Genomic DNA, 24640 nt, shown 5'->3' with positions numbered 1-24640 from the left:
AAATAGGGCACTTCACTTGAAAAAAAAAATGAGAGAAAAAGTTAAAATGAATCAAGTGATAATTCTGTAAAAAACGACCAACCACAATTTACCCAGCTCCAACCTTTGATGCAATTTCCTCCTTAACATGCTGAGCACGCCGAGCAATCAATCGCGCGCACACAGCACTTGTGGGTTATGACCAGAACACACTCTCGTGGGATGGATTTCACACAGTCCATGAAGTGCCGTTACTGCTCAACTTCGCTTAAATAACCAGGACGAGTGCGACTTAACATGAATGTATAGAACCTGCTTTTTAGTTTTGGAGCATTGAGAATGATGCTAAAGCAAACGCCTCTGAAGGTTTTTTTTGCAAAAAGGGAAAGGTTGTGGCGGAGAGAAAATCCATTGCCATGGACGCAGCATAAATATGTATTAGCTTCCTGAAAGCACACATCCGCATAAATTATTTGATACTTAGGAATTTAATTTGTGGGCCATATTGCCCCAATTGTCTGCGGTGCACAAATGGAATACAAATGCGCGTGGTTCATCAACGCATGACAGTTGATAAAATATTTACCACGATTTAACCCCAGTGTAGCATTAGAAACAATCACACCAATCTGCCATTTATTTCTCCGTCATAAAAGATGACGTCTACGACTAATTCAATAAACCAGACATGCTCTGGAGGAACGCATCTGAGACATATCTTACAATATGATTTGATTATAAAACCGATTAAAATTAGACAAAATTGGTTTAAACAGGTTTAATTACCACAAGAGACCGGGCAAAGCCATGCAAGCCGATTCCTCAAGAAAAATGAACAAATATTTAATGCAGAGTTGTAGGATTTAATATGAAAATCAGGGACCACACTAAATATTTTGATTTTGGGAGCAGGTGGGAGACAGGTTCAGAATAAACATGGAAAGTTGGGTAAATATCTTCTTGTTTCTTTCGGTAAAGTCACGTAGAAGGGAAGTAATAAAATAATAAAAATAAAACATAATAAAACAATTCTCACGACGTTTCGGCTACAACGCAAGCAGCCGTCTTCAGGTGAAGAATGAGACACTACCAAACTAGGAGCTTATATATAAGCTGCATTGGGGGTTGAAGAGCGCCTTAACAAAAAGAATGTGCATGTGAAGAGGAATTTAGCATATTCATGGAAAATGCGTAGGCGTTGGGCGGGGGGGTGTCAAAGTCATATTATGCCCATGCATTATGCAGGATCAGCAGCAACCAAGGGGGGTGCAGGGATTAGCAGTAACAAAGGAAAGGAATGTTAATGATATGTAGCTGCAGTTACTCAACAACCACGTAGAAAACTAAAGTATAAACTACATAAAAAACTAAAGTATAAACTGCATCGCACCATCAGTATACTTACTATACTCTATAATAAGCTGAGTTACTAACAGCAAGTAATACATTACAATTCTACCTCGTAAAAATTCTATAATATGCTTCCATCTAAACCTTATTCTCTTACATCACACGAGCATATACCGTACTATATACTGCCATAGATAAACCCAACATTAAATTATATACTGTATTGCTGTAAACCAACCTATATCTTATACATTTAATATAACACTATGTATTATTCTACACACCCTAATGTGTATCGAAATGGTTTATTACGTCCTTCCAATGATTGCTGAGCCAGAATCCATCTTCTCGGTTAAAATTGTCTCTGTGTTTGTATATGTGGATCGCCTCATGAACGAATCTCTCATGATAGCCAGATGGCTTGCAGAGAACCTCTGTCTTGGAGAAGTCAATATCATGTGAGCCCACTGAGTTGTAACAGTGATCTGCCACGGCTGAGGTGTTTGTCCTACCGTGTTTCAGGTCAGCTTTATGTTCACGGATGCGGTCCGAGACATGTCGTTTGGTTTCCCCAATGTAACTGCTACCACAGAGGCAACTTAGTTTGTAGACGCCAGGGTACTGTATGTCTGGAACCACATCTTTTACAGACGGTACCAGATCACGGATTTTATGTACTGTGTTGAATCGGACCTGGATCTTGTGTTTAATCAGGATTTTGGAGATCTTTTTTGTGACCCCAGCAATGTAGGGTAAGGTGATGGTCTTGAAAGGCTCCTCAACAGGATCCTTCTTGATGGTTGGAGTGATGGCTTTGCGGATTGTATAGTCGGAGTAACCATTTGCCTTAAGAGCTTGGCGTACGTGTTTGAGTTCACTGGAAATGTGTTCATGGTCGGAGATGCATTGGGCTCTATGATATAGAGTCTTGATGAGGGAATTCTTCTGGGATGGATGGTGGTGGGAATCCGGTTTTAGATAAGCATCCGTGTGGGTGGCTTTCCTGTAGACAGAGTGGCTCATTGAACCATCAGGTCTCCTTTTGATTAGGACATCCAAAAAGGGTAGCTTGCCATTATTTTCGACTTCCATGGTGAATCTGATGGCTGGGTGTATGGAATTGATGTGGTCGAGAAATTGGTCTAGAGCAGGCCGGCCATGTGGCCAGATGACAAAAGTGTCGTCTACGTACCTCTTCCATAAGGTCGGGCGTAGAGTGGCAGTCTGGATAGCGTCCGTCTCAAATTTCTCCATGAAGATGTTGGCTACAACCGGAGATAGGGGGGAGCCCATTGGGGTGCCCTCAATTTGCTTGTAGAAGGTTCCATTCCAGGTGAAGTATGTATTGGTTAAGCAGTGTCTCACCAGGGGGGGTACCCCAGCATTCAGTCCTTGATGAACCAAGTCTTCAATGATTGCGATGGTGTCAGGCACAGGTACCTTGGTGAACAAGGAAACCACATCAAAACTGACAAGCAGGTCGTCTGGGGACAGGGCAATCCCCTTGATTGTCGATACCAGGTCAGTAGAGTTTAGTACTGCAGAGGTGGTTTTTCCAGTGAAAGGCCGTAGGATTTCGGACAAAAAACGAGCCAATTTGTAAGTGGGGGAGTTGATAGTAGAGACAATGGGACGAAGAGGTGTATCTTCTTTATGTATCTTTGGCAAGCCGTACAATCTTGGTGGTCTGGCTGCAGAAGGTTTCAACGAGAACTGTTTGGTCTGATCAATTAATGCGGTTGAAGCAGAAATGATGTTGTTGGTTTTGGAGACGAGGCTGTTGGTGGGGTCTCTTTTTATTTTTGTATAGCTGCCATCGTTTAATAGTTCTTGAATTTTGTTGTTGTATTCTATTTTGTCCATGATGACAGTGGCATTGCCTTTGTCGGCTGAGAGGATGACAATGTCATCCCTCTTTTTTTTATTATTTTATTACTTCCCTTCTACGTGACTTTACCGAAAGAAACAAGAAGATGAATCCCTGCAGTCACGAAAGCTTTAAATCGAAATTTAACCGCCTCTACGGGGAGGGTTTCCACATAACTTTGAGATCCTTCAACAAGCTCCGGGATAAGAAGGCTCAGCTAATCGAGTCTCTCACCTTTCTGAAGAGATGCCGCGACTCTAAGGTAATACCAAACGCATTTACACTAACATCTGCTGCTGTAACTTCTTCTAATGCGAAACGAATTCTGTCTAGAACTAGCTTAGCTCTTATCTCAGAGAAAATCAGACTTACGCGCACCGAACTAGATCAGTTAGACAAGACACTCTACAAATCACACTTATCTTTGAGTGTAACAATGTCCACATCGGATTGGGAACATGTGGAAAAAATGACTGCCTCTTCAGCTGCCGCTATGTCGACTAAATGTATTACCTTAGAGTCGCGGCATCTCTTCAGAAAGGTGAGAGACTCGATTAGCTGAGCCTTCTTATCCCGGAGCTTGTTGAAGGATCTCAAAGTTATGTGGAAACCCTCCCCGTAGAGGCGGTTAAATTTCGATTTAAAGCTTTCGTGACTGCAGGGATTCATCTTCTTGTTTCTTTCGGTAAAGTCACGTAGAAGGGAAGTAATAAAATAATAAATCAATTAAAAAAGAGGGATGACATTGTCATCCTCTCAGCCGACAAAGGCAATGCCACTGTCATCATGGACAAAATAGAATACAACAACAAAATTCAAGAACTATTAAACGATGGCAGCTATACAAAAATAAAAAGAGACCCCACCAACAGCCTCGTCTCCAAAACCAACAACATCATTTCTGCTTCAACCGCATTAATTGATCAGACCAAACAGTTCTCGTTGAAACCTTCTGCAGCCAGACCACCAAGATTGTACGGCTTGCCAAAGATACATAAAGAAGATACACCTCTTCGTCCCATTGTCTCTACTATCAACTCCCCCACTTACAAATTGGCTCGTTTTTTGTCCGAAATCCTACGGCCTTTCACTGGAAAAACCACCTCTGCAGTACTAAACTCTACTGACCTGGTATCGACAATCAAGGGGATTGCTCTGTCCCCAGACGACCTGCTTGTCAGTTTTGATGTGGTTTCCTTGTTCACCAAGGTACCTGTGCCTGACACCATCGCAATCATTGAAGACTTGGTTCATCAAGGACTGAATGCTGGGGTACCCCCCCTGGTGAGACACTGCTTAACCAATACATACTTCACCTGGAATGGAACCTTCTACAAGCAAATTGAGGGCACCCCAATGGGCTCCCCCCTATCTCCGGTTGTAGCCAACATCTTCATGGAGAAATTTGAGACGGACGCTATCCAGACTGCCACTCTACGCCCGACCTTATGGAAGAGGTACGTAGACGACACTTTTGTCATCTGGCCACATGGCCGGCCTGCTCTAGACCAATTTCTCGACCACATCAATTCCATACACCCAGCCATCAGATTCACCATGGAAGTCGAAAATAATGGCAAGCTACCCTTTTTGGATGTCCTAATCAAAAGGAGACCTGATGGTTCAATGAGCCACTCTGTCTACAGGAAAGCCACCCACACGGATGCTTATCTAAAACCGGATTCCCACCACCATCCATCCCAGAAGAATTCCCTCATCAAGACTCTATATCATAGAGCCCAATGCATCTCCGACCATGAACACATTTCCAGTGAACTCAAACACGTACGCCAAGCTCTTAAGGCAAATGGTTACTCCGACTATACAATCCGCAAAGCCATCACTCCAACCATCAAGAAGGATCCTGTTGAGGAGCCTTTCAAGACCATCACCTTACCCTACATTGCTGGGGTCACAAAAAAGATCTCCAAAATCCTGATTAAACACAAGATCCAGGTCCGATTCAACACAGTACATAAAATCCGTGATCTGGTACCGTCTGTAAAAGATGTGGTTCCAGACATACAGTACCCTGGCGTCTACAAACTAAGTTGCCTCTGTGGTAGCAGTTACATTGGGGAAACCAAACGACATGTCTCGGACCGCATCCGTGAACATAAAGCTGACCTGAAACACGGTAGGACAAACACCTCAGCCGTGGCAGATCACTGTTACAACTCAGTGGGCTCACATGATATTGACTTCTCCAAGACAGAGGTTCTCTGCAAGCCATCTGGCTATCATGAGAGATTCGTTCATGAGGCGATCCACATATACAAACACAGAGACAATTTTAACCGAGAAGATGGATTCTGGCTCAGCAATCATTGGAAGGACGTAATAAACCATTTCGATACACATTAGGGTGTGTAGAATAATACATAGTGTTATATTAAATGTATAAGATATAGGTTGGTTTACAGCAATACAGTATATAATTTAATGTTGGGTTTATCTATGGCAGTATATAGTACGGTATATGCTCGTGTGATGTAAGAGAATAAGGTTTAGATGGAAGCATATTATAGAATTTTTACGAGGTAGAATTGTAATGTATTACTTGCTGTTAGTAACTCAGCTTATTATAGAGTATAGTAAGTATACTGATGGTGCGATGCAGTTTATACTTTAGTTTTTTATGTAGTTTATACTTTAGTTTTCTACGTGGTTGTTGAGTAACTGCAGCTACATATCATTAACATTCCTTTCCTTTGTTACTGCTAATCCCTGCACCCCCCTTGGTTGCTGCTGATCCTGCATAATGCATGGGCATAATATGACTTTGACACCCCCCCGCCCAACGCCTACGCATTTTCCATGAATATGCTAAATTCCTCTTCACATGCACATTCTTTTTGTTAAGGCGCTCTTCAACCCCCAATGCAGCTTATATATAAGCTCCTAGTTTGGTAGTGTCTCATTCTTCACCTGAAGACGGCTGCTTGCGTTGTAGCCGAAACGTCGTGAGAATTGTTTTATTATGTTTTATTTTTATTATTTTATTACTTCCCTTCTACGTGACTTTACCGAAAGAAACAAGAAGATGAATCCCTGCAGTCACGAAAGCTTTAAATCGAAGTTGGGTAAATAGTTGATCCAACGGTTCCATCCACATGCCAACGTTGTCCTCATGTTGTATAATTACTGGGTTTTGATACGTGTATGTTTCTCAGTGCACATCCTAGAAGTCTCGACTGCATGCAGAACATTGCTCTGTCCACGTGTATATTAGTACATGTATAAATTTATATATTGTGGTTATACGTTCACAGATGTGCGTTTAGCTCACAAACATTTGTAATTCAAGTTTAACACACTTTTAATGCACCCTATAATGTAAGCAAGGAAATACAGCCATTCTCTAGCGGCTGAAAGCATACCCCAATGGGTATTCATGCAGGTTTCGTTTTATAACGAAAAAATCAATATCTATAAAATTAGATACAAACACAAAGGTATGCGCAAAGACATTGTCCATAGCCATTGCTTTTATTGGCATCACTCACCTCCAGATATTGTATTCATAATTAAAACTGCATTGTGCGTTGCATGTTTTGCAATGGCATTTTTTGTTTCTCGTGTTTTTTCCATGCCTTACCATGCCAACTGCATCCTGGTCAAAGAGGTTCCATTCCACGTTGTTCGGATAATGAGCAAGGACTTTCGACTTAAACGTCCTCCGCAGTGGGCTGGCCTCGAAATCTTCTCCTGCGCAAAAACAACATGAGAGAGAGCAAACACTGCACATGAATGTGTAAGGGTTCAATACGAAGGGACCAGGTCAGTTACGCTGTGAGATGTTATCAGCAAAGCATCAACGCACACCGCTGCTGAGCTCCTTATCCAGTGTTGACACCTGGAAAAATGCCTTTCATTCGAGAAGACAGATTCACTTGCAGTTTCGGCATAAGGCAAATAAAAGGTGGTGACGGAACAACACTTCAATTACACTGCTAACAAGAAACTCAACACATTTGTCAATAACACTGTGGCCTTAAACGGAAGAAAATAGGTGACGTTTCAGAAAATGACCCATTTTCATAGCACAATCATATAAAGTCCAGAGAGATGACGTGGATTATAAATGTCTTCTTTACAAGGCAGTGCTATTGACGAGAATGTGTTGAGTTTTTATAATGATTTGGGCACCACTGCCACCACAGGAGCATCACTAAATGTTTTGTTCAATTACACGAAGCATGCTGTGCTGAAATAAATGCAAACGCATTCTCCGGGGACTGGTGGAAATTCGATAGCTTTTGCCAAACGCTACTTAAGTTTTTTAAAGCAAGTTTTTGACCGGATATAGGTCTCGTAACGATCAATTTCAGCATCCCAAAAGCCCTCCACAACCCAGCCCTCGGCTGTGACTACATGTCATCGTTTTGATTCTAGTCGGCTTTCAATAGCTATCCTCAAAACACGTTTTTGTGCTGTGTTTTCCAGTTGAGTCCCTCTGACAGATGTGTGGTTATGGTGGATGTTGATGATGTAAGTCTCGCTGATGCACAATCCGCGATGACTTATGTCAATCAGGACGTTAAACATCTCGTTGAGAGCAAAATGATAGTAATGGATGTGTAGAGACCCATAACGAGGTCTCTATGCTGTTGCGCCAATAACAGAACTGGAGGGGCGCTGAGAAACGGAAGCCTCCATTGGAGGACGAAAGGACACGTGACCGGGAGCGGAGAGCTCGGGTCTTGATACAGGAGGGGGCGGAGCCGAGGGCGGCCAGGGGATAAAAGGGGGAGCGTTGAGGGGATTCGGGGCTCATATTCTTTGGGTCATTCGGTAAAGTAACGTAGATAGATCAAATAATTTTTTAAAAGAATAACAATATCACGACGTTTCGATCACAACACAAGCAATCGTCATCAGGTGAGAAATATCACGGGCTGCTGTGATATTTCTCACCTGATGACGATTGCTTGTGTTGCGATCGAAACGTCGTGATATTGTTATTCTTTTTTTATAATTTTTTATTATTTGACCTATCTACGTAGCTTTAACGAAAGACCCAAAGAATATGAATTCCTGCAGTCACGAAAGCTTTAAGTCAAGATTCGGGGCTCGTTTGTGTAGGTTTAGGCTGGAAACCGTGGGTCCGTAGCAAGTGTGCTACCGATCCGGTGATAGTCAACTCACCCACACATATTGAACAGTCTAGGACAGTCTAGCCACACTTACCAATAGAACCCAGTGATCAGTAAGTTGTTTATTAAACGCGTTACCTCCACAATATAGTGTGTGCGCCTCAGTATTAACACACGCTACAGATGTCTTAACAAAACATTTGGTGACATCTGTTGCTTTACAACTGTATAAGATGTGTGAAAATGCATTGCAAATTTAACAGGTTAATTTGTTTTCACATTCAGCGGCTTGAGAAATGAACGAACAAATGATGTGTGGTTTACATTTTTCTCATCTACTTATATGTTGATAGGTGATCACCAAAATGCATTCACCGATTCGCATTCAAAGATTTGGCTCTGAGCTGGCAGTGGTCATACAAATTCTGAAACTGCATAAAATATAGAAACCTGCATATCACGCCAAAGTGCATATACACAAAAGGTTTATAATCAACCGCAGCCTTATTAGAAAACAACTGCAACAGCGCTTCACAACAACCACAATCACAGCAAATAAACCGATTCATCATCACGCTCGGCAAGAGAATAGGAAGCGTGAATCAACGAGAATCTCTCAGAGTCTGAAAGAACCTGATTTTCACCAACATGAAGAAAATGGAAAACAAGCCACAGACACCGCGAGTTGGAAAGATGAAACGGCAAGAACAAACTGAAACCACGGACCTGCAGCAAGCACAGGCCCAACCACCAGCAGGGAGAGAGGATGTACCCTGAAACCAACCCACATGCATTTGCATTCACAAAGCAGAAACCGCAACGCAGTAAGTGGACACACCCGAATTTTGAAAGCAATTTACAATTGCTGTACTGAATTGATAGAATAAAAACAAATGGCATCGACAAATTGCTCGTCATTTTTTTCTCTCGTGTTTGTAAATTTTCGTCCAGTCCGTTGGCCAAAATGTTTCGCGTTATCGTGTAATTCGCACAAACTGCAATCACTTGTAACCAGTTCTTGCGATTCATTGCGCATCACGAGTACAGACAGTCGGCTTGAGTCGGCAAATCGATGCACCGTCACGCGCCCAGCAATGGAGCGCTTTTGTGCGAGCCCTGTTTACACGTTTTTTTCTCTCAAAAAAACGCAGCTTGCGTTGCTTCGCTGTGTTCGTCGTCCACACTCGACGTCGCTGCTGCACGCAAAGGTCAAGAGATGCGGAAGGTTAATTGCGAAGACGCAGAAGATGAGGGCTGTTGGCAGGACAGGACTGGAAGATCTGCAGAAGAGCTGGGCAGGCAGCAACAGCAGAGGCCACTGCGGGCGCTAGCTTTACCTTGAGCACCTCCCTCTCTGGAACCTGCAGCCACAGGGGCTCCGCTTTTTTCATCCTTCAGCCACTCGATCAGAGCTGTGCGACAGCACCAAGACGCACAAGTGAACAAAACGTCACAACAGAGGGCGGACTTTTGGGGAAAATGGAATCGCCTCCTTATGTCTTGCCGAGGGATGAAATTAGACCTGAAAATTAAAATCGTTAAAATGACAAAAATTTATTAATTAAAATTGCGAGCCATCGATAAAGGTCAGTCATCAAGACAAATGTGTAAGAGCAGTTCAGTGTCTGTTCACCATATGCAACATTTAACACTCCCTGGCAAGAGCAGTACGATGTCAATAGAAAAGTAATTTTGCCTTCTTCACTTCGAAAATGTGTCAGACCTACATACTCTTTTTAACAAACTAGAATTCTAATGTAAATATACTGACGATGGTCATACTTTTGACAGAGGTAATAGATGACGCAAATTAATTATCTAGTTGGCACTTGGTATTGCACTGAATTTAAATAGATAACATATAACAAGTTTAAATACATACATGGTATAAGATCCTTTTCATTAACAATGGAAACTACTGCGACAAATCTAAACTAGGCATTATTAAGCAATTATGATTGAAGAGGTTAACAGGAAAATCAGATTGCATATTGATTCAATGACACGCTACCCACATGGAAATTCAGCCTTTGGTCTTACAAGCCAGAACCTCTCCTCCATCATTCAAAAGGTTTCAGAGCTGGATTGCAAGGAAAAACCGTCTTGAACATCTGTGAAAATACTGGGCATCTGTGGAAAAACAGCTTCACAGCTCATCAGATTCCTCCAGTAAAAATAAAGTTTCTGATTCTGCAGTTTTACTCTTGATAAATGTTGTACACAATGAGGCTGTGCAGGTGCTTTCACATCCACCCTTACTGAGTGTGTCCAAAGTGGTTAGTGGAAGAACTAACAAGTCTGCACATGCAATTTCACCTTACACCTGAACGTGGATACTCTTGTGTAACCTTGACAAAATTAATCACACTGCAATAAAGTTTGGCGTTAAAAGTTGCTCTTCTGTGACGATACCCGAGACATTACAGTAGAGAAGGGTATTTGCATTCCATACCAAAAATACTTTCTTGCAAAAGGGTCGTGGCACACTGGCGGTAAAAAAAAAAATCACTTTCAGCGGAACTCACTTGGCCACATACGTGCATAAGATTGCACATTGAGCCTCACCGTATGTTCGGGCAAAGTGCTGGTCGAAACTGCCTCCCGATTCTCAGAACGTGGCACACACACGTGGGAGGGGGGGGGGGTTGGGATTTAGGGGTCACGGTGGTGACGTTGCCTCAAGTAGAGCATGGTCCACACCAGCACCGCAGCGTAAGGTTCTAAAGCTCTTATCGCGCATCCTCAAAAATCATAAAAATGTAACCACGAGACATTATGAAATATATCGATGGAACTGTAACAATATATACACATAAACACCTCTTAAAAGTTTACAACCAGGAATATTACTGGTAGGAACCTCCTGGTTACACCAGCCCACAGGGGATTATTGTGTCCGTCCGTCCTGCATTCAAAAATGGGAGGGGTGGGGCTGGGTGGAGAAGGGAGGGGAGGGTGGGGAGGGGCTGGGTGGGCTGGGTGGGGGTGGGAGGGGTGGTGGGGGGTGGGGCTGGGTGGGGAGGGGCTGGTCACCCCGTGGTGCCCTTATAAAACTCAACGTTTAACCTACTCACGCCGGCTTGTGCCCGCGCTCACAGACGGCCATATTTTCGGAATACACCACGCCGCCGTTGACCCTGGCCATTGACCGAGCAACCCAACGTTCCTACCAGCTCCCTCCGCAGGAATGTGTTAAAACCCCAAAAATACCCTGCCTGAGAGGCATTTTATCATTATCAGCCCCCAAAGTTCTCAAAGAAAGAAGAGGCAGAGAACATGACGTGAAAAGAGGCCATTTTAAAATAGCGGTAGTGAAATTGCTAAAAACTCATGCCAAAACCGATTGGGACAGTACTTTAGTCACTGCTGATTAAATGACAGTCCAAAATGGATTTTCAGTTTTCATCTCTAACATCGAATCGCCCAGAGTTATTTATGCAGCTAATCCCTGCATCGTGAAAACCGGATTTGTCGGTTTGAATTGTAAAAAACGAATTCTCTGTGGTACAGCTCAACAAACAACTGCATGCGAGAGATTATCTCTCTTTTGCCAATCAAGTATTGCATCATAAACCTGAAATTCTGTATCAAGAACCTTCGATAATTTCCCCTTTGATAATTGTTTTTTTACCCTTTTATCTGGCAACAAAACTGACACCTGTTTTACGAGGAGTCATGTTTGCATAGACCACAATACCTGCAGTCATAATGCAAACAAAAAACATAACTCTGATAATGTATGCACTGTCCTTGGACAGTGCATACATTATCAGTTATGTTTTTTATCAGAGTTATGTTTTTTTGTCCTTGGACAGTGCATACATTATCAGAGTTATGTTTTTTGTTTGCATTATGACTGCAGGTATTGTGGTCTATGCAAACATGACTCCTCGTAAAACAGGTGTCAGTTTTGTTGCCAGATAAAAGGGTAAAAAAACAATTATCATATTTTTTACTGGCAAATGAGGTACCAATGGTGAATTTCCCCTTTGTTATTTATAATAGTACAATAAGATTGGCAAACAACAAGAATATTGAATGTGTGTTGTTCGAAAAAATGGAAGGAACCAGAAATAGAGGAAGGCCGAAAAGAGAATGGCTTTGATGACGACATCACAAGAGATTGGTGCCAGAAAGATGTGCACTGCTTGAGCATTTTGGCACAAGACAGAGGAAAGTGGAAACAAATGACGAAATGTGCAGTATACACCTATGGGTTTATCTGCCCATGGATCGTGATAATGATGAATGAACTAAGACACGGTCCACATCATCAGCCATGTTCAATCCACTGCTCGATGAAGGCGTCATCAAGAGCTGTCATCATCTCTCAATTCTGTGATGTAATAATCCACCTTGCAACTGCACATAAATGGATTTCATCGCTCCATATCTTTAGTATATAGTGTTAAGCATTTAATTCAGTAACCGTTTGGGAGGTGTACAAAGTTCTGTGTCGGCTGTAACAAAAATGTGAAGCAGCTAAATTAATTGAAGCTGTCAAGAGCTATGGGGAAGCTCTACAAATTAGGCATGCTCACAGTCAAAAGTTATAAATCATAATAATCATACAGTGCCCATTTGAAGGTGATTAGCTATATTTTAGAAAATATGGATCAGATACGAAATTAGTCAATGGATGGACAGGCACACGAAACTGCATGTAACAGCACAATCCCAGTTGGTGAAAAAGTCAGTTTGACTAGGGACGTGTTGACACCGTGGTATTTTATTTATGAGTATTTCTCCATTATTGGGAAAGGTAGATTTTATTTTTCCTATCTGAATTCCAATCCTAATTGTTTGACATTCTATACCCATAAAATAAGGCACTTTATGATTATACCAATTGATTACGCGCATCTGTAAAGTGTCCAAAATATACATCCGAAATCATGGAACTGCCCTCTTTGGCTGTTATTAAAGGCCCTCTTATAAGGTCAGATCATTGCGAAGTTTCCTTGGTTGGTATCTCAAAAAGGCAGACACCTTTATACAACTTCTAGAACTGCTGCCACCTCCCCCTATAGTTAGTATTCCCTCCCACCCTCTAATAAAATGCTGGTGTGTGCACTAAATCGGTCAATAAAAAGTGGAAGGAGAAACACATTAGGAGAAGTGTTATTACAGCGTATTATCATCACATTATTCTGGTGGTAATAAAAAAAAGGCTTCATGTCTGCATTCTTAAGGGTACAATACAAATGCCAAGTCGCAATTTAACAGAAGCAATAATGGTGTGACAATAGCTCGGCTTATTCCTGTGCTATTGCAAAACCCTCCACGCTGCGTTCTACACTCAAAGCAGAACACGTCTGTACTGCTCCTATTTAAATACTGCAATTTCAACACACAATTTCAATAGTTAAAAAAAACCTCTCCCTCAGACGTGTCTCAAAGGACCACAGAGGGTGTTCACACTTCAAACCCGTATCCCGGGCCACTGCAGGATGCAAGAGAATGTGACGACCCGTGTGAGCTGCCGAGCGCTGTTGTGATGCAGGGGTCATCACACCCAGAAATCGCCATTCACTCGCCGCTGCCTCTAGTTTTAAATAGCCCTGGCTTTTCCCCCTGTGATGGCAGCAGTTCCCCCAATAGCAGATATTGGCCATCAACTGGGAATGCGAGTCCACTTATCTCGGAGACGTAGCTCCGCATACCTGCTTGCCTCTTCATTTATAAGCCAGCCAATTTCTCCCTGTATCTCTTATCATTTATAAAAGCATATCTGTGTGCCTGTGTGTGTGTCTCTCTCTGTCTCTGTGTGAGTCTCTCTCTGCTAGCAATCTTTGGAAGAACGTAATCAACTAGGTGGGGTATTGACTGTTTTGTTGGCCGACTCTGTTGTATTGCCTTATATTTCCAAGTTAACTCAAACTTTGAAACTTTGATTAGCACATTGTGTAGAGCTCGTCGAAAGGAATAGATTGCCGTATCATTCGCCTTCAACTGACATGAAATGACGTCGCAACGCAATTTATGCGAGAGCCGGGGGCTTATGGGACCCCAGGGTACCGCCATCAGGTTTATCTCGCCGATTTACCAAATCACCTCCAAATCTTTGGCTCACAAATGTGCTCCACTCCGCCTTAATTAATATTCATCATCAACCATGAGCTATCCACTGCAGGATGAAATCTTCCCCCTTAATTTCACCATTGCTCACAGTCTTACCAGGTAACAATTCCTCCAGATACTCCACACAAGCCAATATCATCGCTCCATTTCCACAGCACTAGATATGTATGCCTGGGCATGTTCCTTCCCCCAATCCCCCCCCTCACCATTTATTCTTGCAGTAAATTGTTTAATATCGATAGTCTGTGCTAAACCTTCCCTGGACATCAAAACTGATTAATTAAAAGCAGGCATTATAAATCTCAAGAATTCAAACAAATACATATTTCAGAATTGCATTTTCATAGGTGTGCAGAACGCATTATTTACGAGAGTAAAAACAAAGCAGTTTACCACTGACTTATTAATAATACATCCGACACGAGCTCTCCACTCCCCCCCCAAGGATGTGTACGCTCTCAGTGTGCGAAGCTTCTAACACAGTAGGTCTGAGCTGAGATGATTGCACTTAAAAAGAAAGGGAACGTATTTGGGGTTTTATCCACCCTGTGATTTGCATACAACTTCTATCCCTCGTTATACCTTGAATTTGCGGCCAAAATCCCACAACCATTCTTACTGCGCCATTTTAAATATAACGCCCCATTCTAGCCACAACTCACTAAATCACTGCTTTCATTTCAATTCACAAAGTGGGCAGACTTACGAGAGTACAAAATGTATCGACCATTAGGACAGGGTGATTATTCATAGGCACTAATAGTATCCACTCCTAACGGTGCATCAATAGCAGTACGGTCTTTGTTGTTGCTACTGTGATGTAGTAATCTCACACACACAGACAGCAGCTCAACTGATTCCTGCGTGGTAAAATGCTTGCTGTACAATACACATGTATAAACTAGTAAACTATTGAGAAAATACATTTTTGCTAGCATACACGCCAAAAGGCGTCTGTTAAAAATATATTTTCGCTGTGATATGCAAATATAGCTGGGCCCACAAGCCAGGCCAGGTGTGGCACGTTTGGTTACAGCGCTTAGCTAATGCTGCAATCCCATCCACTTTCACGGTATTACCAAGCGGTGCCGAGAAGATTTAATGTTTCATCAAGGAAGGTCAGAGCTCTCTCCCTTCTGCCACAGGGGTGGGAGGTCCGGCAAAGAAAATCAATTTCACACAGAAATCCCATTCAGGGAGAGCTCTTCATTGCCGAGCCATCCCTGATAAGAGGCAGCGGTCAAAAACACAGACACATGAAGAGGCCTCAAAGGGCCGAAAAAAGGTCGTGATTTCGCTTATTTCAAAGGTTATCGTGTTTAATTATTGACAAAAAAAATTCAATGCATCCATATGAAGCAAATAATGACTATGCGTGATTTCCCCCCCCCCCATCACCTTATTTATTTATTCCACTGCGCTACCCATTGTAATTTGAGATGCAGCATCAGGAAATGGAGATGAGACACACGATCCAGTGGCAGTCACGCGGCCACTCTAAACAGGAGGTCTGGGGAGTGATCGCGGCTCACCGGGCAGGGCCCAAGGAAATAATGGAGACTGCTCTCCAGGGGATCCAACTGCAGTTCTCATTAATTAGCACCACGAGGCTACAGGCCAATCATTAATGGATGACACCAGAAAGTCCCCAGTTCAAAGGGTACGTTTTATTTTCTAATCCATCTCCCTTCATTACTTTCCACATGCTGCAGGGGGTCAATATAAACATTTTACAGATGCGCTTTTTTTTTGCGGAGGCGTGAAATATGTCACGTAAAACAATGATCAATTCTGAGAGCGAAAAGGGGACCGAAACGAATACAAAAGTACAAAAGCTGCTATTCTCATTATGTTTCAGACATATTTTTCATAATCACTGTACACAAATACTCATCCCATGACTCAAGGACATGAACATATTGGCACAGTTGCAATCGCCCCCATGCCTAGTGACCCATAAACACAAGCCCCTGCCATGTCAGACTGCCGAACGGTTCCAGTTCATCCCAGTATTGTATGGTAATTTCAGAACACCAAGAGGGCTAAAAAAAGCGTACTTTTTTGCTGTGTAGGTTGACACACCACATTACCACAAAAGGTGGTCTATATTTAACTTGTCTATTGCGACCTTATTGTTGGGCCACCTTAAAAACCAGATTAACTTCTTATACAGTAGGTAACTGACCTTTTCAGTCCTCCAAAATGTAACCTCCTTCCTGTATTAATACTAATTTAGGGGCCTCTGTTAATTTGCTGCTGAATGAATGCCTCCCCAACACCGTGCTGGTCAAGACGTTTGTTGGAACCGTATTTGTCCCACGCTGATCAGTGCAGCTTGGCGATGGAGCAGCAAAGTACCGGTTCAGATATTACTCGCCACAGATGTTATCCACAGCAGGGATTTAATCTCAGGATTGTTGGGTTCAAAGTGTAGTGTGCAGACCACTGAACCACTGCTTCACTCCCCCCCCCCCCCTCCCAAAAATGTCTGAGCGATCATAACTGCCTTTTAAAAATGCCAGTTGCTAGAGGCCAGCAGTGACTGTTCGGCGGTTATTTACATCAGCTGGGAAATAATGCAGTCCAAGAAAGCACAGAAAAGGATTCTGGGCTTGGTAAGTGGACACAATTTGACCAAACTGCCATCAGGCAAGACTCAGTTCATGACCTTGAGCTGAACTAAATTTGCGGACAGCTATTGGCTTTGCTTCACAGTCTAGAATAAGCCATCGTGGCGGCACGTAATACAATAATGCACTATTTATTGGGTGTGTAAAATGCAAAAAAACATCTTTTAACATTTTTACGAACAAATAAACAAAGGACTTCCAGTAAAAACTCACCCAGACAAGGTATCTAATGGTCCACTATAACCATGGTAAATACTGCTGATGGTTGCTGCCAGACATTTTGCGCATCACTTGTCGAACCGTGCACCGACACATTTTGTTTAAGTGTCGGGGTTTTTTCCCAATTGTGCCCTCTGATGACTTCCCGACCGGGGTATGAGAGAGGACTGTCAATTAAATGCGGTCTTCCAGGGTGATTGGAATCCACGGTGTACTGTGCAGACAAGACCTCAGACTTGATCACAACTTAGTTTCTTGATCACGCGGTGTAGCGTCTATCACTTCAGAATTCCTTGCTGACAATAAATATGGATTCACGTATCTTAGGAATCAGATAAATACCACACAATGATGACATCACCGTCACTTTATTTAAGAACTAAACAGGAAGACGTCTTCGCAATTCTGGCGAATCGCTTGATGAGGCTGGTTGTAATCACAAGCGGAACGTTGTACAGCGATACCTTGACTTTTGTCTGCTTGACTTTCGTCGCTTCGCTCTTTCGGCCGTTTTCAATTATCACCACATTTAAAATTTCGTCCACGCTCTTTCCTCTTTCGTCCGATTTCATCCCAAACCTTTCACGACGTTCTTGCCACGCGCCGTCTTTTTCGTTCAGTCTTTGAATAGAAGTCGTTCAGTGAGCATCTCTTATATTTGTGTTTATTCACATATTAATACTGTACTTATTTCTGTGATTATACTGTAAACAATTAATAGTTATTTTTGTGATAACAGTATAATACTACAGTGTTCATAGTTATTTTCGTGATTATAAAAAACGTGTACAGTATTCATACTGTGCTAATTTTTGTGATTACTGAAAAATTCTTATTTTTGTGCTTTAATATATTCATAATCGGTCGTAAGTGTGGTGATAGTAAAGCTAAAATAACCTATAAGGTTCTCAATTTGCAAGAAAAGCTTGATATATCTTCTTGGTTCTTTTGGTAAAGTCACGTAGAAGGGAAATAATAAAATAATAAAAATAAAACATTATAAAATACAATTCTCACGACGTTTCGGCCACAACGCGTGACTTTACCGAAAGAACGAAGAAGATGAATCCCTGCAGTCACGAAAGCTTTAAATCGAAGCTTGATATAATCAAACTTAATGAGCAAGGCTAAATAAAGGCACTGCTTTGACATTCGTCCATTTTTGACATTCGTGTCCATGCTCTGGTCCCTAACCAGACGAAAGTTCAAGGTATTCCTGTACTCGAATTGTAAATGTAGGTTTATTCTCCAACACGCTGGTGTACTAAAGTAGTAACGAATTGGCATTTTTTGTTTATACGTTACAAACCTTACTAATTGGCTGTGTCGGGTGGTGGCGGGTTTAACGACACATTTATATTTAGGCGACCCAACCCAAAATAAACCTTTTATTATGGATAAATATCAGTCACCCATTCCTTAATTCTAGATTTGAAGCTTTCGTGACTGCAAGGATTCATACTCTTAGGTTTTTTCGGTAAAGTCACGTAGGTAAAAAATAACAAAAAGAAAATAATTCACACAAATGCCAAATATTGTCTGTTATTTGTGAGATTGATATTATTTCTTTAAACTGTTACAGAATTGTAAGGTATTCTTACTGTTAAGCATAATTTGTTAGCTCAGGTCTGGTACTGCGGAATTATGGAATATGTATAAGCATATGCGTAAAGGTTGTTTTTATATTTGCTTTCCCATTCTAGTAAACTGTTTTTTTTTGGCGAACTAGTAACAGTCTATACAATAGGGAAACTTAACAATAATTTATTTTTTGATTTAAAGCTTTCGTGACTGCGGAGATTCATAAAACAATAAAAAATAGTTTTATATTATTTTATTATTCCCCTTCTACGTGACTTTACCGAAAGAAACAAGAATATAATTTATTTGTTCTATAAACAAATTGCTTACTCAGCGGTTTTAATTTGAACTTTGACATTCTGATGAATCAACACGACTCTTTGCACTGCATAAGTAAGCTATACCTGCTTGCATAGCAATGCTATCTTTTGCCAGAAAACAGTCGGTTATATAAATATTTACAACATAAGGGAAGAGTACATTTGCACAGCCGTGTTTGTTAAACCTTGGACACAGAAGATAATGTACAAAAGAAAACAAACGTTCAGTTTAAAAGACAAGTGATTATTGTTGAAAATAGAAACGTTAAGTGATACTGGTCCCGAATAAACAATGGAAAGCTACGTAATCCATCGTCCGATCAACGTCATTAATTCCAATCCGTCACAGCAAGAACGTGTACACGACTGCTAAAGGTTTAGTGATTACGGTGATTGTAAAGGTGATGGCGTGGAACCAATTTGTCACCTTTGTACGCACCCCCCCCCCCTCTCCAGCAACAAAACAACCCAAATCTTGCTAACGGTAAGCAGGAAATAGGTGGCGGTTCATCGCCTTTGGTCCTGTATGCTGTGCACATCTCATTAGCAGCACTAATGGGACTCATGTGCATTAGCATAAGCTGGTTCATTCAAGTGCAAAATCTCCTACGGGCGCGGCGCAACAATGAATCCTGATGGTTCTAATACGAATCTTCTTCTCAAATAGCGCCGCAATATTCGGTGGGGATAATTTAATCCGCGGCACTGAAAGTCCATGGGCAATCGCGATTCGAATGTAAAAACAAATGTGAACCGTGAATCAATTTAACTTAAACAATGTTCAACGGTATTCGCAATACTGTAATGTAACAGGATAATGGCCAGAGATGTGAGAACATTTACATAACGCGGAGTGTTGCACATCCCAGTGGGTGTTTAGGGACACATATCCCAGCCATAAAAATTCACACTTTCGTGCCAAGCACAAAGAAATGCATAAACATGATATACGCCAGAGAGACAAAAATAATTAATAATTAATATGTTTTGGTTAGATCGCGTAAGTATGTGTTGTAACCCTCCACCACCGAACACAGCCAGTAAGGTTTGTCACGTAAACAGTTAGTGACTAATTCAGCCCACCGGTGTGTTGGAGAGTAAATCCAGGACGTTTCGCTGGTAATCACATCCAGCATCATCGGGCGATTTGCCAAACTACGACACATTTATAGTTACGCGATCTAACCCAAAAAACCTTTATTAAGAATAATATTGGTCGCGAAAGCCTGCATGTTAAACAGACAGAAGAACACGTATGGCAATTTCCGTGTGTGTCGTCCCAGTGCCAGCAGGTGAAGACCCCTTAAATAAGATCCGCTTGAGCACCACTCAAGGATCTTAAGTCTCCAAAGTGACCTTTGCCTGCGATTTCGCCAACTCACCTCGGCACAACAAACGGCAGTGGGATTCCCACGACCAGCCAATGCATGCGCACAAAACGGCGCCTGTCAAAAAGCACTCGTGACCCATTTTTTAAAAATTTCCACACCGCCAACATGCATGCATGAATGCGGGTTGCAAAAATTACGAAATACCTGGTAAGTTTTCAAGTATGTCAAAGTGACATTGCTCGAAACTGGGACGATGCGTACCTTTACGGTTTTTTATTGGTTACACGTAAGTTCAAGGTTCACGTGATGCGTTTTTGTTTCATTCGCATCTACGAATAGTCATTGAAATGTTAATACAATTTTTTACAAATATTTTACGAATCTCTTGTTAATCTACTGCTGGAAGAAGGCCTAATAATGATTAATGCCATAACTATGTACACGTTGATTTCACCTCCATTATCTAAAACGGTGCTATAACAGAGCCTTGTAAAAAAATACGTTTTGCAACTAAACAGCGTGAAGTTTATTCAGCTATTTTACAAATCTAGTGCTGGATGAAGGCCTCTGCACGCCATGTTGGAAAGGGGGGTTCTATTTAGCCATACTTCACCACGCTGGTCAGTGTGGAATGGTGACTGGATAGCCCCCCCGTCACTGATGTTTGCAGTGACTCGTCATCAAAATCAAGCCACCCTGTACGAAGTGCAGTGCGCGGACCACTGACCTACAGTTCAACAAGTTTTGATGATGATTATTTAAATCCACTCGGAGACACTTCAACATTTTAGCTTGAGAGCCACGCAATTGTGTACACTGCGGAAACCAAAAATGGGAATCTAAATTAAAAAGTAATGGCTTGGAGAGTGTCGAGTGCGAATTACTGGGAGGGGAAACAAAGCATTAAAATATTAATGCCTTAATACAATTAAGGCATTTAATTCCCTAAAAATGTGTTTAAGCGGGATCCCTTAAAATTAGCATGAAATTTCACAGAAGCCAACTGCGCACACATTTTATTTATATTTGGATTATCTTCAAGTAGCATAGATCTTTTTCTATAAACGACCTTACTACATTTTAATTTTACAACAGCTTGTTGTTTTGACTGATGTCTTGAGACCCGAGTATGTTGTTGTGTTGTTTGACGGTTGACAGTAGGGCCACAAGCGATCACGTTTATTGATCATTAAACGCAAGAATGATGTCACCGGAGGAGACATTGGGACGACTCGACCATCTGCTTCCTGTGGGCCATAAGAGATCCCCACGCACTTCAAGCAAGTGCTGTATTTCACGTGCCAACGTGGTCTCACGTACACCACAATTCCTCTAACACGCACGAAAACAGTGTTTCTTGAATTTAGTTTCACCGCACCGCTAAGCTCTTCCCGATAAACATAAATGTTCTGTAGGAAACGAAAATAACATACTGTTCGGCGTTGGGGTTCGTCCATCATGTCAAAAAAAAGACAACACAGCATATGGTGCAATTCTTTATACTGGACAGTGCTACAGTGTTGTCGTGAGTTTATACTGGTGCAGGCACACTATATACAAGCATATTGAACATACACAAATTAATACTGCACCATGTAGGATAATTATAGTAAAATAACAATAGTTTACAGCTATTTGTTCATCCACTACTGGATGAAAGCCTCCTCGTGCCTTGTCAATCATGGGGGTTTTGTGTGCCAGACTTAAGTAAGCTGGTCAGCAAGGGTTGGTGAAGGGGGGCAAGATGGTAGGAGACAGGAGAAATCCTACTCAATCTTGATTTTAAGCTTTCGTGACTGCAGGAATCCATACTCTCTGATGACGACCGCTTGTGTTGCGATCGAAACGTCGTGATTTGTTTTCTTTTATTTCTAACTACATGACTTTACCGAAAGAACCAAAGAGTATGAAATCCAACTCAGTTACCACTTCACCGCTCATGTCAGCTGTGGCCAGTTATCAATTTCAGGTTTGCTGGGGTTACATTATCTTAATCTTACAAGTGTGATTCATTCATTCACTCAATCATGTATATCCTTTATTTTATAACCAGATGACAGCTCATTTAGACAAGTCCTGCAAATCAGAGGCCTACAAAAATAAACGAGGCAAATGACTACAGATTGGTTTAAATAGAACCAGCTGTACAAACAAAACAATACCCTTGCAAAAGTTGTACTAATAGAGCAATTTCAACTTACAATCGAGTTATAATAAGATGCTCATGATATTTACATACTATATACATTTCAAAGATAATTGTCAGAGATTGAACGCCCCTATAAATTGCGTATAGAATAGTCATCTTAAAAACATATCTAAAATTAACTTTCTTTGCTCAACTCTATCTCAACTATTGCTCAACGATCTGGCACCACGGTGGCTAGATGTTCACTACCTCGCCTGGTATACAGCAGGTCGTGGGTTCGAACCCAGCCCTGACGCCGGTATATATTGAGTTTGCATGTCTCTCGACTCGTGGTCGTGTGGATTTTTGTCCGGGTCCTCCAGTTTTTCCCTCCACCTTTTATAAACATGCGTTTGATAGTATTTGGCTGCTATGCACTTCCAAAAGATAAGCCACTTGGTTGAGCGATCACTTGTGGCGCGGTATCTTATGAAAACAAGCTATACCTGTATAGCTTAGTGAGCCTTACCTGATAAAAATTCCAATTTTAGTTCAATACTTTAATTGATATCTGAGAAAGTGTTCCAAAAGGCAAAACGTAAGTAAACGCATTTACATGCAAATGAATCAAACTGCCACCCCAGCCCCACCTTCAGCCTTTGCCATTCATCACCGCGATGCCCATCTGTGTGTGCGTGTGGCGGGGGTGCCAAACGCCACACAGCTGCACCCCAGCGCAACCTCTAACCCCACTCCAACCCCACTCCGAACAGCAATCGAATGCGGGCTGAAACAGACAACAGATGTCACATCAATTAATGGCTTGGGGGGGGGGGCACTCCCACTGCTCCCCCCAGGGGGGGGGCAAGCCTAACACATTGAAGACTCCATTCTGGTAATAAGTGAGAGGTGGGTGGGGTGGATTGGGGGAGGAATGAGGATGAGAATATACACACTCAGCAAGGAGCTTATTTTAGCAAGTTTTGTATTTCGTGTGAAAGCACAGCGCACGGGCCGGGCGGCAGACGCGGTGCAGATGTTAAGGAGAGGGCCTGGGCGATTGAGCCATCATGACAAACACGCAACGTTGCCAAACTGCATTATAAGTTACGGGAAAGAGCTGTGACAAGCAGCTCGCATGTGGGGCTTTAAATTGTGAGGCACGGGCACCCACACACACAGAGCTGCAACGGTTCTAGAATTTGTCGACTGAAAATTAGTTCTGCCGATGACAAAATCACCCAGAATTTCGTAAGATCTCAGAAGCTAAGCACAGACTTGAGCCTGGGTAATTACCTTAATGGGAGAATACCATGCATTACAGGTGCTACAGACTGCAGAGGGCAATGCAGCAGAATGCATTGATGTACTGTTCTTCTATGCCCCCATCGGTTTTCTTAGACTTGTTTGCAGTCACGTGGGCACCGAAACCCTTGCTCTCCACGAGTGAGGAGCAGCTGATGACAAAGCCAGCTTGCATGCTGAAAGGTGCAAATGAGAATGGATAATCCGCAAACTGGATAAGCCGCCCACAGACAATCGACAGTTAATAGTGTTTAAATGCGAACAATGCTGTATTGTTTTAACAAGAACAACACAACTCGACAGGGCTATGTAGAGATTCTGTTCCTGAGACGAGAAACCCGAATTCAGGGCCTCATATGCAGCTGCAGGCATCACAGTTGCCTCAGTTAGCCCTGCTGGTTGGTGACAGCCAACTTAACAGTCACATTCAAACATTGTTGGAACACTGGTTTATTAACCCAATGTTGGAAACATTCATATTCATTTTAAAATCCATATGAGCCGACCCCTCCCGTGAACATTTTAAAGTAACCACCAGGAACACGTGCATCGCAAATGTACCCCTGAAAAATGCACGTACGCATGTAGAACCTTCTTCTTCTTGGTTCTTTCGGTAAAGTCACGTAGAAGGGAAGTAATAAAATAATAAAAATAAAACATAATAAAATAAAATAATTCTCACGACTTTTCGGCCACAACGCAAGCAGCCGTCCTCAGGCGAAGAATGAAGCACCTCCAAGCTTGGAGCGTATA

At 42.1% G+C, this 24640-nt stretch overlaps 1 protein-coding gene across 1 annotated transcript in view; it reads right to left on the bottom strand.

Annotated features, from left to right (window-relative positions):
* The window catches only part of LOC133350258 (DENN domain-containing protein 5B-like), a 58668-nt gene that overhangs the window by 25277 nt on the left and 8751 nt on the right, over positions 1-24640 (bottom strand). Inside the window, 2 exon segments of the mRNA XM_061564423.1 lie at positions 6795-6904; positions 9630-9704. Of these exon segments, the coding sequence (XP_061420407.1) occupies positions 6795-6904; positions 9630-9704 (185 nt within the window).

Source organism: Lethenteron reissneri, chromosome 33, assembly GCF_015708825.2.
Source record: "Lethenteron reissneri isolate LAM-NWPU_2019-01 chromosome 33, ASM1570882v1, whole genome shotgun sequence".
NCBI lineage: Eukaryota > Metazoa > Chordata > Hyperoartia > Petromyzontiformes > Petromyzontidae > Lethenteron > Lethenteron reissneri.
This window is presented reverse-complemented; position numbering and strand designations above follow the sequence as displayed.